Here is a 12,878-nt window from a genome sequence, read left to right as displayed (position 1 = left end):
AGTATCAGAAACACTAAAAAATTGTATTTTTACCAAAAGTGACCCCAAAACTACAGATTCATTTAAACTGTAAGTCATTTACTGAAAGGGACGAGCTCCTCCTACACTAAGTAGGGAGTGGTAACTGTTTTCATTGCTGGGAGTATCTGCCAAGTCAGCACACACACGACTGGTTTTGCCAAAGGACAAACCAGCTACAAATTTAATGGCCACACACAGGCAACTGGAATCTGAGAAGCTCAAGCACAGATACAGTCCTCTTCATTTGCCAGTTCTAACTCCCATATCTGACTTGTTGAAGGCAGGTGAAAATTCCAAGTAAACCTCACCTTCTATCAGACTAGAAATGAGGGAAAGCATTCATAGTCTATGAGGTTGGAATGCGGACGTCCCATCTGGGTCCCTGATACATGCAATAGAGATATGAAAACAAGCGAGATCTCTGAACCAGTGAAAGCTTGGGTTCATCATTTATACACAACGTTGATGGATGCTTATGTTTATATGAGACACATTCTATAACAAGAGTCACTTCATCAGAAGGATGTAATTCGAAATGTGTACCATTTAATAAGAGACTCAAAATACATGAAGCAAAACCTGACAGGACTAAAAGGAGAAAGAGATAAACCCAAAATCACATTTAGAAACAAGTCAGAGTTAAGATTTAAACAGTATCAGCAATGACCTCAACCAAAAATGACACCTAGAGTAACACTACAACTGCACAAAATTCTTTCAGCTGTAAATGGAACTGTAAATCAAAGTAAGTATACCACACTGCGGCATAAAATAATTCTTAGTAAATTTTGGAGGCCTGAGATCATACACAGTATATATGAAACATAATGGAATTAAGTTAGAAATCAATAAACTGTCTAGAAAGCCCCTACACTTCTAAAAAATCATGGATCAAAGAAATCAAAACGGAATTAGAAAATACTTAAATGATAACAACAAATAATAATGAAAAATAACATTAAAATTTGTGGTACGAAGCTAAAATAAGGGTTGGAAGGCAATTTTCAGTTTTAAAAGCTTACATTAGAAAAGAATCAATGGGAAAAAAATAGAAAAGAATCAATGATCTAAATTTAAACCACAATGCTCTAAAAAGACCAAATTTAATGCAAGTTAAGTAGAAGAAAATAATGAAGAACAGAAACAAATCAAGTAGTAAAAAGAGAAACACAATAGAAAAATTTAAGAAGCCCAAAACTGGATATTTAAAAATATTAACTGATAAAGCCCCTGTAAGACTTATCAAGAAGAAAAAAAATAAATTATCAGTATTATAAGTAAAATATGGGACATCAAGATTTGCATGATCTTACAGACATTAAGGGGATAACAAAACATTAGAAATGACTTTATAGCAATGAAATTTACCACTCAGATGAAATGAACAAATATCTTTTAAGATACAAGCTACCAAACCTACATAAAAAATAGAAAATAGAGAATCTAAACAACTCTCAATTTTAAAAACCTTCCCTTTAAGAGATGGTTTCTCTAGTAGGAGCTATCAAGTAGTTAAGGAAGAAATAATAACAATCCTATGCAAAAATTTTCAGAAAATAGTAGAAAATCTCATCCAATTTCGAGTCCATTACTGATACTGAAGCTACAGAAAAACATTATATGAAAACTAAATATCAAAATCTCTTATAAATATAGATTTGAAAATCCTTTAAAAGAATTATCAAATCAAACCCATAAAAGTTTTTATTAAAGTGCAATTTATTATAACCAAATAAGGTCAAAATTGGTTTGTTATCAGAAAAATCACTTCGTGGAACTAACTTCAAAAAGGAATAAAACTGCATGATCCTCTCAGGAGACGCAGAAAAAGTATGGACAAAATTCCACGGCCATTCATTACAAACATTCAAAGCACCAGGAACAGAAAGAAACATCCTCAATCTGATACTCCATTAAAAATCCATAATTAACATCTCACTCATTCGAGAATTATTAAATGTATTCGCCCTATGATCAAGAACAATGTAAAAATGTCCATTCTTAGTATTTTTATTCAACAGTTTACTGTAGGTCTTAGCCAGAACAGAAAAAGAAAAAAGCATAAAAATGAGAAAGCAAGAAGTAAAACTGTTTTCAGAAAATCTTAGGAATCTACAGAAGACTAGATACGAAAAGTGACTTTAGCAAAGTTCAGGGAAAAAAACCAACAGACAATAATCAAATTTTACTCTATATTCTAGGAATAAAAAATTAAAAAATAAAATTGAAAAATAAATTTATAATAACAGTAAAAGGTTAAAACAGTGAAGCATGCATCTCGTAACAGCTATAAAACACTGCAGACACGGCACACCCAGTAAGACCACTACTCTGAAGTTCACAAACCGGACTCTCTTTTCCTGGCAAATTACTTTCCTATTTTGAGAAGACCCTAATCATGACAATGAACTGCTCCTGCTCTGAGATCTCACTTCCCTCAATTTACTTCTCATCTCCATGCAGTCAACTTTCTTCTCTTTCTTAATTGTTAATTCATCTTTTTTATATTTTCTCTAAATACACTCATACAGTATTTACTATGAGTTAGGTACATCAGAATCCCAGGGACGGGGGAGCCTGGTGGGCTGCTGTCTATGGAGTCGCACAGAGTCGGACACGACTGAAGCGATTTAGCAGCAGCAGCAGCTACCGTTACCGTTACAGCCCTATGTGAAGTGAAGTGGCTCAGTCATGCCCAACTCCTTGCAACCCCGTGGACAGTAGCCTGCACCTAGCTTCTCCATCCATGGGATTTTCTAGGCAAGAGTACTGGAGTGGGTTGCCGTTTCCTTCTCCAGGGAATCTTCCTGACCCAGGGATCGAACCCAGGTCTCCTGCATTGTAGACAGACGCTTTACCGTCTGAACCACCAGGGAAGTCCCACAGCCCTGTGAGATAGGTACTACATTACCCCTAGCTTACAGATAAGGAAACTGCATGCCATCATCAAGCTAGCATAGAGCATAGGGACAATTCAAGTCCAGGTAGTCTAGTTCAGAGGCCAATCATGCTACCCAGCGGCCATGCATCTGGTTAGAGATGCTGTCTTCTGAGTAGAGCATGTGAACCTTATCTAGGGGTACACAAAACGACCAGGTTGCAAGAAGAAAAGGTTAGAACTAAGCCAAACCTGTATTTCTTATGATGTTCATTCAGCCTGACCCCTAATGTCCACAGGGTTTAAAGAATGAAGGCTTGACCAGAGAAATTAAAAACATAAAGCAAAGCAAAAAATAACATGTACTTGCTCATACAGTTCTGTATTTTACTTTATTTGTCCACTGGCTTTTTTTTTTTTTTAATTTTATTTATTTTGGCCCGGAGGCTTGCAGGATCTTAGTTCTCCCAACAGAGATTAAACCTGTGCCCTCTGAAGTGCAAGCACAGAGTCCTAACCACTGGACCACCAGGGAATGACCCCTCTGGTTACCCTTTTAAAAACTATTAACTCCGTCTATCCCAGAAGGGTTTCAAAGATTAATTTAATCATGTCTTCCCTCAGGAAAAGTATGGACCAGAGTTTAGAGAGAGGTCAATTTTGTCCTAAATTGGGATCCTGCAGCAGTCAGAAAATTCTTGTCATTGCACTAAGAGAATAGATAGCAGGTAGAAGACTAGTATTAAAGCTACTTTTTTTTTTAGCATCTCAAATATTCACACTGTCACTGTCCTTACAGTAAATACTTTTAAATGTGTCATTTTGAAAAAGATAGTAACACTTCCTCCACTGAAACAGAATTAGAAATATCAGGTTATGTTCAAAGCTAACCCCAAAACAATGAATTCATTTTGATTCAGCTTATTGGGCCCTCCACTGGATTCTGATCCATTACCATAACTAGTGATTACTGTTGTTCAGTTGCTAAGTCATGTCCGACTCTTTGGGCTCCAATACACTGCAGCATGCCAGGATTCCCTGTCCTTCATTATCACCCAGAGTTCGCTCAAAGGCATGTCCATTGAGTCGGTGGTGACATCTAACCATCCCATCCGTCTGCCACCCGCTTCTCCCTTTGCCGTCAATTTTTCTCAGCATTAGGGTCTTTTCCAATGAGTTGGCTCTTCCCATCAGGTGGCCAAAGTACTGGAGCTTCAGCAGCAGTCCTTCCAATGAATATTCAAGGTTGATAACCTTTAGGACTGACTGGATTGATCTCCTTGCTGTTCAAGAGACTCTCAAGCGTCTTCTCCAGCACCACAGTTTGGAAGTATCAGTTCTTTGGCTCAACCTTCTTTATGGTCCAACTCTCACATCTGTACATGACTACTAGAAAAACCATAGCTTTGACTACACAGACCTTTGTTGTATAGGCATGTCTGTATGACATGACTACAGATGTCTCTGCTATCTCTGTATACACTGTCTAGGTTTGTCACAGCTTTCCTTCCAAGGCAATCATCTTTTAATCACATGGCTGCAGTCACCGTCCACAGTGATTTTGGAGCCCAAGAAAATAAAGTCTGTTTCCATTATTTCCCCATCTATATGCCATGAAGTGATGGGACTACCTGCCATGATCTGAGTTTTCTGAAAGCTGAGTTTTAACTGAGCTTTTTCACTCCCCTCTTTCACCTTTATCAAGAGGCTCTTTAGTTCTTCCTCACTTTCTGTCATTAGAGTGGTTTCATCTGCATATCTGAGGCTGTTGATATTCCTCCCGGCAATCTTAATTCCAGCCTCTGATTCATCCAGCCCGGCTTTTCACATGATGTAATTTAAACAAACAGTGACAATATACAGCCTGGACACAGTCCTTTCCCAATTTTGAGCTGGTCCGTTTCTAACTGTTGCTTCTTGATCTGCATACAGGTTTCTCAGGAGACAGGTAAAGTGGTCTGGTAAGAGATCACAGTTTGTTGTGATCCACACAGTTCAAGGTTTTCTTACAGTCTTGTAGTTAGGGACGTCCTTGGCATAGGGCAGCTTGTTGGAGGGCAAGTCCTTGCCCAACTTGTGCTTGGATGTCGAGCAAAAGTTCATGAAGGCCTGGGCCACCACCAACAGGCAGTGGCTACCACCATCACAATGGCTATCCGTGAACGTGGTCTTGGTCAAACACAAAGTGTGTGTTCTTGATCACATTCATTGAGAAGCACAGGACAGCTGCGGGCAGGTGGGCGCATGGTCAGCCGGGCATCGGCAGCCCTTGGGACATGGGGAGAGGGGCTGGCCTGCGGCCTCCCCATCCTCCCAGCTCTGGCCTACACGGTGACCATGGATTTCCATGCAGCTGGGGAGACAGGTCCAGAGAGTCAGGCAGTGAGTGAGGGCTGTTCCTGCTGCACTCTCGCCCCACAGTCCCAAGATGAGGTGTGCACACCCAGAGGTGCTCTCTCGTGGGGTCACCCATGGGCATGACCATGGTCCTCCAACCCTGAGCACTTGCTCAGGACTGGGTTGGCTCCGGGAGACGCAGCCCTGCAGACAGCTGATCTCTGACACCAAACACCACCTGCACGACAGCCATCAGCTGGGTTACAACAGCCTCTGGCCACATGTCACTGTTTAAATCAAATAAAGATAAAAATTCAGGTTCTTGGCTGCACCAATTATGTCAAGTACTCCTAGTAGCATGTGGCCACGTGGACAGCACACACCTAGAACCTTCCACCATTCCAGAGAGGTCCCTGGACTGTGGCCCACCAGGCTCCTCTGTCAATGGGATTTTCCAGACAAGAAAACTAGTATGGGGTGCCATTTCCCTCTCTAAGTCTACTTTCAGACTACTATGAATAATGCTTACATTTATGTGCAAGTTTAGTTTGGAAATGCTTTCAATTTTCTCGAGTGAAACTGCTGGGTCTTATTGTTATTCTATATTAAACTCTGAAGAACAACAAATCTTTCCAAGGTAACTGAACCATTTTACATTCCCACTAGCAATATATGAAGACTCTTAACCTTTCCAATCTTCATCAAGACTTCTTATTCTTCTTTTTTGATTATGGCGCTTCCTTGGTGGCTCAGTGGTAAAGAATTTGCCTGCAATGCAGGAGACCTGGGTTTGATCCCTGGGTCAGGAAGATTCCTTGGAGAAGGAAATGGCAACCCACTCCAGGATTCTTGCCTGGGAAATCTCATGGACACAGGAGCCTGGCAGCTACAGTCCATGGGTTCACAAAGAGTTGGACTTTTTTATTACAGCCATTCTAGAGGGTGTGAAGTGATATGTCATGATTTTATTTGCATTTTCCCTGATGACTAATGATGTCATCAGAGTATATTTTTATGGTATTCATATCTAAGTGTCACAGAAGCAACTGTCCATCATAGGACAAAAAGGAACATGGCTGATTTAGGAATACAGTTCTGTGAGGTCCAGTGGTTAGGGCTCTGTGCTGAGTGAGGGTAGGGAATGAAGAACCCCATAAGTCATTCAGCCAAAATTAAAAAGAAAAAGATTCACAACATGCTATATCAAATGACCATCATCTACTTTTCTTTGTTATTTACTACTCTGAAAAGCTATAAAGTATGATTAGCTATAGCAGAAGCTTCTTTACTTGGAAATTGAAATAATGAAAGAATTTAAACAGCAGAATTATTGTAAAGCCAACCACCCAAGCCCCTGCCACTTAGAAAACCACTTGCTGCTGCTACTGTTGCTGCTAAGTCACTTCAGTCGTGTCCGACTCTGTGTGATCCCATGGACAAAAGCCCACCAGGCTCCCCTGTCCCTGGGATTCTCCAGGCAAGAACACTGGAGTGGGTTGCCATTTCCTTCTCCAATGCATGAAAGTGAAAAGTGAAAGGGAAGTCGCTCAGTCGTGTCTGACTCTTAGCGACCCCATGGACTGGAGCCCACCAGACTCCTCCATCCATGGGATTTTCCAGGCAAGAGTACTGGAGTGGGGTGCCATTGCCTTCTCCGAGAAAACCACTTAGATTATCATAAATATAGAATGCCTTAGTATAAACTGTGTAGAAAAGCTATGCTGTAACTTGGCAGGTTGTGATATTAAGGTGTCCAATCCTTAAGATACAACCAGGATGGAATAGATCAAGATATACAATTACAGGGACATCACAGCTACTTCACTGGTAACCTACTAGTTATGATGGGTTATACACATTCTATTATATAGCAACTTCTCTATGTGTGTAACATTTATTACATGTCAAAATTTTTTCTTCATTGTGTTTAAAGTTGACAGCTAAGTATTAGAAATTGAAGTAGGTCGAGTACAATACACAAGGTACTTTATGTAAACAATCTACTATAAATCAGTACTATTAAGTTAAAAGAGCACTAAAAAGCTGATCCCCATATCTTACTTCCAAGTTCCTCTGCAAACCTGTTATTGGGTTAATTAGAGTCTTTCATCACAAAGACATTTATTCATAAAGTCCCTAAAACTTTCAACAGAACCACAAAACACTTGAAAAATATCTGAGTGTTCCCTGATTTTTATTTAACTCTAGTAAGAGAAAATCTTAACAATTATTCTGCAGAGTAGTACGTGTTAATCTTTCACTGACAAAGAGGGTCATCCTCTCTCTGACTGCTCAAATATGATTAAATCAAAATAAAAGATTCCATTTTTTTTTGATAGGTGATCCAACTTTTCTAAATATAAGGGTTAGTAATAATTTTAGTGAATTTCAAACACGACAAAACTGTGTATTTAATTACTGAGTCACTTTGAAAGTATTTTTTACCTGTGTCCATGCTTTGGTTCAGTTGCTGATCGCTTGTTTCTCCATCTTCACTGATATATCCAGGAGGTGGCGTTTCTACAAAAGTTTGGAACAAATCAAGTACAGCTTCAATTTAATCTCAATGCCTTTTCTCCCAGCTACCAGAGATAACCAACAAATCACTCCAAATAACATATGAATGTTACATAACACCACTATAAAAAGCAGTACTGGATACTGAGGGCTTATGATTCAGGTTCTGACCCAAACCTTATAGGTGAATCCTTAAAACCCACTTGTAACACAACTGAGCTCTCTGTGCATACTGTCTTAGCTATTATTTACATAGCTGGCTCATTCTCATTTGTATATTTTCTGGGGCAAGAGCCAAAAATATAACTTCAAAGATGCCTCAGTTCTTAATCAGTATGTTTAAAAGAAATTAGTAACCAAAGAGAATTATTTAACTAATGGCCATCATAAATGGTACTTAGACACAGAACATAGGCACACAGGTTTCAGGATGACAAAGTAATACAGGCTGACATACTACACTAGGTTCTAGAGGGCAAAATATGGTGATATAGTTCAGGAATGGTCTAGCCTGAATTCTGTCTAAAAAGTGGATTGCTTGAGTGATTTCTAAACAGTAAATCCTGAATGCTTGAGGCAGAAAATTTAATTCAAATAAGACTGCTGCTACACAAAACTGAGGTCAATTACTTTCTGAAAATACGTAAGACTCTAATGTGTCATTTCCAAAATGGTTTATGAACAAAAGAAAGTACTTGAATATCTGAATACGCTTCATGTAAAATAAACGATTTCTACAGTGTCACCAATCACAATTCCAAGCAGGAAGCAGAAGCTTAGGTGATGCAGGGTAAAGGTCTCCTTCAGGAATTCTTGACAATCTCTCTTCAATAAGTTAATTTTAAGTTTTAACTTAAGTATCAAACTTTTCATTTTAAATGTCAGTGCCCCCCAATTTTTAATATGAGAATAAAATAAATTCCTTCATAGTAATACTCGAACAACAAAGAATATAAAAATAAGAATATATTCAGTTATGTGCTATTTTAAAAGTTAAATAAAATTAAAAAGAGCTAAGCTTTGCCAGTTTAACCACCATGTCTCAAAGGTGTAAATAGGGAAAAATGCTATTCTTTTTCATTTTTCTCCATTATTATTTATATATAAAATAGTAGACAACAAAGGTATAATACTAGTGTCTTGGAGGAAATGTTACAATTTCTTTCGCAGGGGAATAAAAAGTGAACACCAAGGTTTTGCTGTCAGTTAGAGCTGGGTAAAGATGCACTGTCCGGAAAAGCGGGTTAAGTATAATCTACATGTGACTTTCCACTTTGTAAAAGACCCAAATTTAAACAAAGATGACGGAAAATCAGCCCAAATATCTCCACAGGTAAAAGTCAAACATTTTGATTAACGTCTTTCTACATAATCACTGGGCAGGTGTCTTACAAGAGCAAATGCTTACACCTCAGTTTCCTAAGGATTGCTGAATTATACTAACTTCCACATCAGATTTAAGGATTCCCTCAATCCAACACACTACTCACAAATGTAACTACTTCCAGTCAAATTCCTCTCCCTACAAAATGCCTTGTGTTCACCTTGCTTCCACTTGTCCTAGCCCCCATTTTCCACAACAAATTCTTTGCCCTGTACTAACTCCTCAAAATGTTTATGTTTCTTAATAAAAGCAGCTTTAAATCTTCTTTTGGAATAAATAGTAATAAAAGAAAAAAGCATTAAGATCAGAAAACACTTTTTAACCTTAAAATTAGCTGTTTTTTAAAAGTCTTTACCTTATGTTTTCAAAATTACCTCCAATGAACAAGCATTATTTCCACAATGAGATACATTAAGACAATTTTTTCACTATAGCTGAAACTTGAAGTTCCTTACACATTTTCAGTGGTATAAACAAAACATAAAAGTGGAATAGATAAATACTACACACGGAGAAAAAAATTAAAACACAAAAAAATCCAATGTACAGCTAAATGCTCATGCTTATACCTTTAGTTTGTACTGGACATATAATGTAATAGAGCAGAATTTGAGAATCATGTAGTTCATTTTATTTTTCAGCATTACTGAGTCCCAGATGAAACAGAACTAAAATAGAAGTTTCCTCATTTTTCAGTACAACATATATGTTGCTATGTCTGCAGAACTAAAATTTTTAAAAAGCCAAACCATAACTTATTAATTTATTAATAGATGAATGTTTATGAACAAAATTTGTATCTATCTCACAGTTTAGGAGACTCAGAAGGCAAAAGTACCTGGGATATAATTACTCTGTGGCTCAATTCCTGCTGGGAAGTTAGTGTTTTCTGGAATGGAGTGGGTATAGTCATCCAGGGGGGGCAGTTCTGTTAGGATCTCAGTGTGCCGGGGCACCAACACCGGGGGCAAAACTGAAAGAGGGAGAAATCCAAGTTAATGGCAGAGCAGATGAGGGCAGACCCTTTTATTAAAAGCTTCCACACACAAAAGAATTAGCCCGATTAATTTCTGAAGTTTAGGATAGACTTATTTGGTATTATTCGGCTACTGAGAAACTGACAAACCTGATTATGATTTTAATTTACCACGAAGTCCACAATCTAAATCTCCAAGTTCTGACTTATCTCGTACTTCTGGGGAAAGAGTGATCCTGACCACAGAAGTTCATAAATCCTCACTGGAAAGGTTGCAAAAAGATTTGTGAAATCAAGCTTTTTCCCCCCCTAAATATAACAGCATGCTAGTAAATTTCAAGTACTAAGTAAACTAAGTCCTGCTATGAGTTTTACTAAACTGCTTAGTTACAAATGATATCATTAAAATACATCAAAAAACCAAAGAGCGAAATGACTTAAAACAGTTAATGCAGCAGACAGGTAATGAGACTTATTCAGTTCTAAGCAGACTGTGTATCTATAGGATTAGAATTTCCTAGTTATGTACTTTGATGTGAAATGTTATTTCAAGAAACTAACATATCTTTCCCTCTAAGATACATTTTCCCATAACATATAATCAACATTTTAGTATTTTTAATTACTGCCAAAAAATATACTGAATTCAAGGCAACTTTTTAGAGTTTTATGCTCCCCTGGTAGCTCAGATGGTAAAGAATCCGCCTGCAATGTGGGGGACCTGGGTTTGATCCCTGGGTCAGGAAGAAAAGGGAATGACAACCCACTCCAGTATTCTTGCCTGGAGAATGCCACCAACAGAGGAGCTTGGTGAGCTACCTACAGTCCATGGGGAAGCGAAGAGTCAGACACAACTGAGCAACTAACACTTTCAGTTTTCACTATTAGAGTTTTATACTAAAGTTTCCTGGGTCAATTAGGTGTAAGAGTACCTAATATACTTAAACTCAAGCATTTAACTAAAACGAGGGGAAAAATGAATTTTCCTACCTGGTGTCTCAACTCTCTGGTAGTGGTAAGGGTTTACACATACTTCATCCTTTTTAAGATTAAAAGCATATTCGCAGTTTTCAATTGCTTTGAGTTCATGATGACTGTGAAGATCAGGCCAGCGCCATAACCGGCAATATATTACATGAGGCAGTCCTTTTCGATGGGACACCTGAAGACGACCATCTAGAGACCTGTTGGGAAGCAAGGGGAGAAGAAAGATGGGAACTTTAAAAAAGATAAACATAACTCAATTGGGCTAAACTAGTACATTAAGAGCATAAAGAAAGGAATGACAGACATTTAGTTAGTTTTAGTGAGTACAAGGAAGGAAACACACTATCTAATGGATCTGATATAAAGGTAAGCAGCAGCACTAGGGTATTTTTCTTATAAACATGCTACACAAATGACTCAAATGTCAATCAATGAACAGGTAGACGCTTGGAGGAAAAATGTGGTTTTTTTTTTTGTTTGTTTGTTTGTTTGTTTTTAAAGTCTCATACAGCCACACTTGAAAAATGTTATCAACTTCTATCTTTAGTGACTCAAACTCTTACTCAGGGAGGCTTAAGGGCATTACTTCTGTAGGTGACTGAACTATCAAAAAAAGGAACTAGTGTGAAGAATGACAAATACCAACAATGATGTAAAAGTAACTTACTAAAACTAACGTAGCTCATTACCCAGTTGTGACTGTTTTGAGTACTGAGGTATATTTTCTATAGCTCACACATAAATGCAGATGGTGATGAAAATGATGAGATGAAATGGACAAATACCAATATGCTCAAAGAGAATAAGGTGATTAAAAATAAATAAATAACCAAAACAAGTCAGCCTACCATTAATTGTGACATAAGGGGTTCAGTAAATAACCATGTACTTATTAGTATAAAGATGAGATTTAGATGACAGCAAGAAATTTAGCAAAAACTTGTTATGTATCCACTGAAAAATTAGGCCAACAACAGATTATAATCTACTCTCACACTAAAATGAGAATATAGTTATCGAAGCTCCTATTCTTTAGGGGATGCAGTAATTTAAAGAAGATTCAAAACTAGAATTTCATTGATCAACATGTCAGCGGAAACACTTAATATATTTTTAGTAGTGGCAAGCAGTTATTTTAAATGCCATGCCTTATTTTACATTAAGGAAACATCCTAGGCAAAATTACACTAAGCAACCCACTTTAGGTCTTCCAAAACACCCTCCCTCCCACAAGATCTCTAGGATTCCATAGAGGGCAGAATATTCACCTGGTTTGTTCAGAGAAGCTGTAAAGGCCTGTTGTATCCCACTGATCTATCGTATTTGGTGTACTCAGTCCCCAAATTTCAGAGCAAGTGCTGTGCATAAATTGAAAAACAAAAAATTGATGTGAACATGGAAGCATGGTTATTCAAATTACCATGATGTAAAACATGGAAAATGTACAGAATACTTCCTTCACCCAGAAAATATATACTGCTTCACTTTTACACGGGCATTTAGTGCTGATTTCTATATTTTCTATATGAAGGAAGCCAATAAAATGGAACATGTGACTCCAGATAAGTCATGATTATGTTTTTACAATGTGAACACCAATGCTCTCTAGCTTAATGAAATCATACCTGTGCCTTTTCCAATTTCCTTTGCTCACAACAGAGGCTCCTATGCCATTAAGTCTTACTAACAGTGCTTCATTTTAGAATCCAGTTTAAAAAAAAAAATCTAAAAATGGATGTCAACTGGTATTTTTAACATAGATAAAATTTCAATTAAAA

The 12,878-nt window shown here is 37.7% G+C and overlaps 1 protein-coding gene across 2 annotated transcripts in view; it reads right to left on the bottom strand.

Annotated features, from left to right (window-relative positions):
- The window catches only part of SMAD2 (SMAD family member 2), a 92,603-nt gene that overhangs the window by 21,023 nt on the left and 58,702 nt on the right, over positions 1-12,878 (bottom strand). For both annotated transcript variants that reach the window (XM_040264528.1, XM_040264529.1), the window contains exons 3-6: positions 12,369-12,458; positions 11,104-11,297; positions 9,976-10,110; positions 7,682-7,756 (exon numbers count right to left, since the gene is read on the bottom strand). In XM_040264528.1, coding sequence (XP_040120462.1) covers positions 7,682-7,756; positions 9,976-10,110; positions 11,104-11,297; positions 12,369-12,458 — 494 coding nt within the window. The remainder of the gene's footprint in view (positions 1-7,681; positions 7,757-9,975; positions 10,111-11,103; positions 11,298-12,368; positions 12,459-12,878) is intronic.

The sequence above is a fragment of the Oryx dammah genome, unplaced genomic scaffold (assembly GCF_014754425.2).
Source record: "Oryx dammah isolate SB20612 unplaced genomic scaffold, SCBI_Odam_1.1 HiC_scaffold_22, whole genome shotgun sequence".
NCBI classification, from domain to species: Eukaryota; Metazoa; Chordata; class Mammalia; order Artiodactyla; family Bovidae; genus Oryx; species Oryx dammah.
Note: the sequence above shows the minus strand (reverse complement) of the source record. Positions and strands in the feature narration are given on the sequence as shown.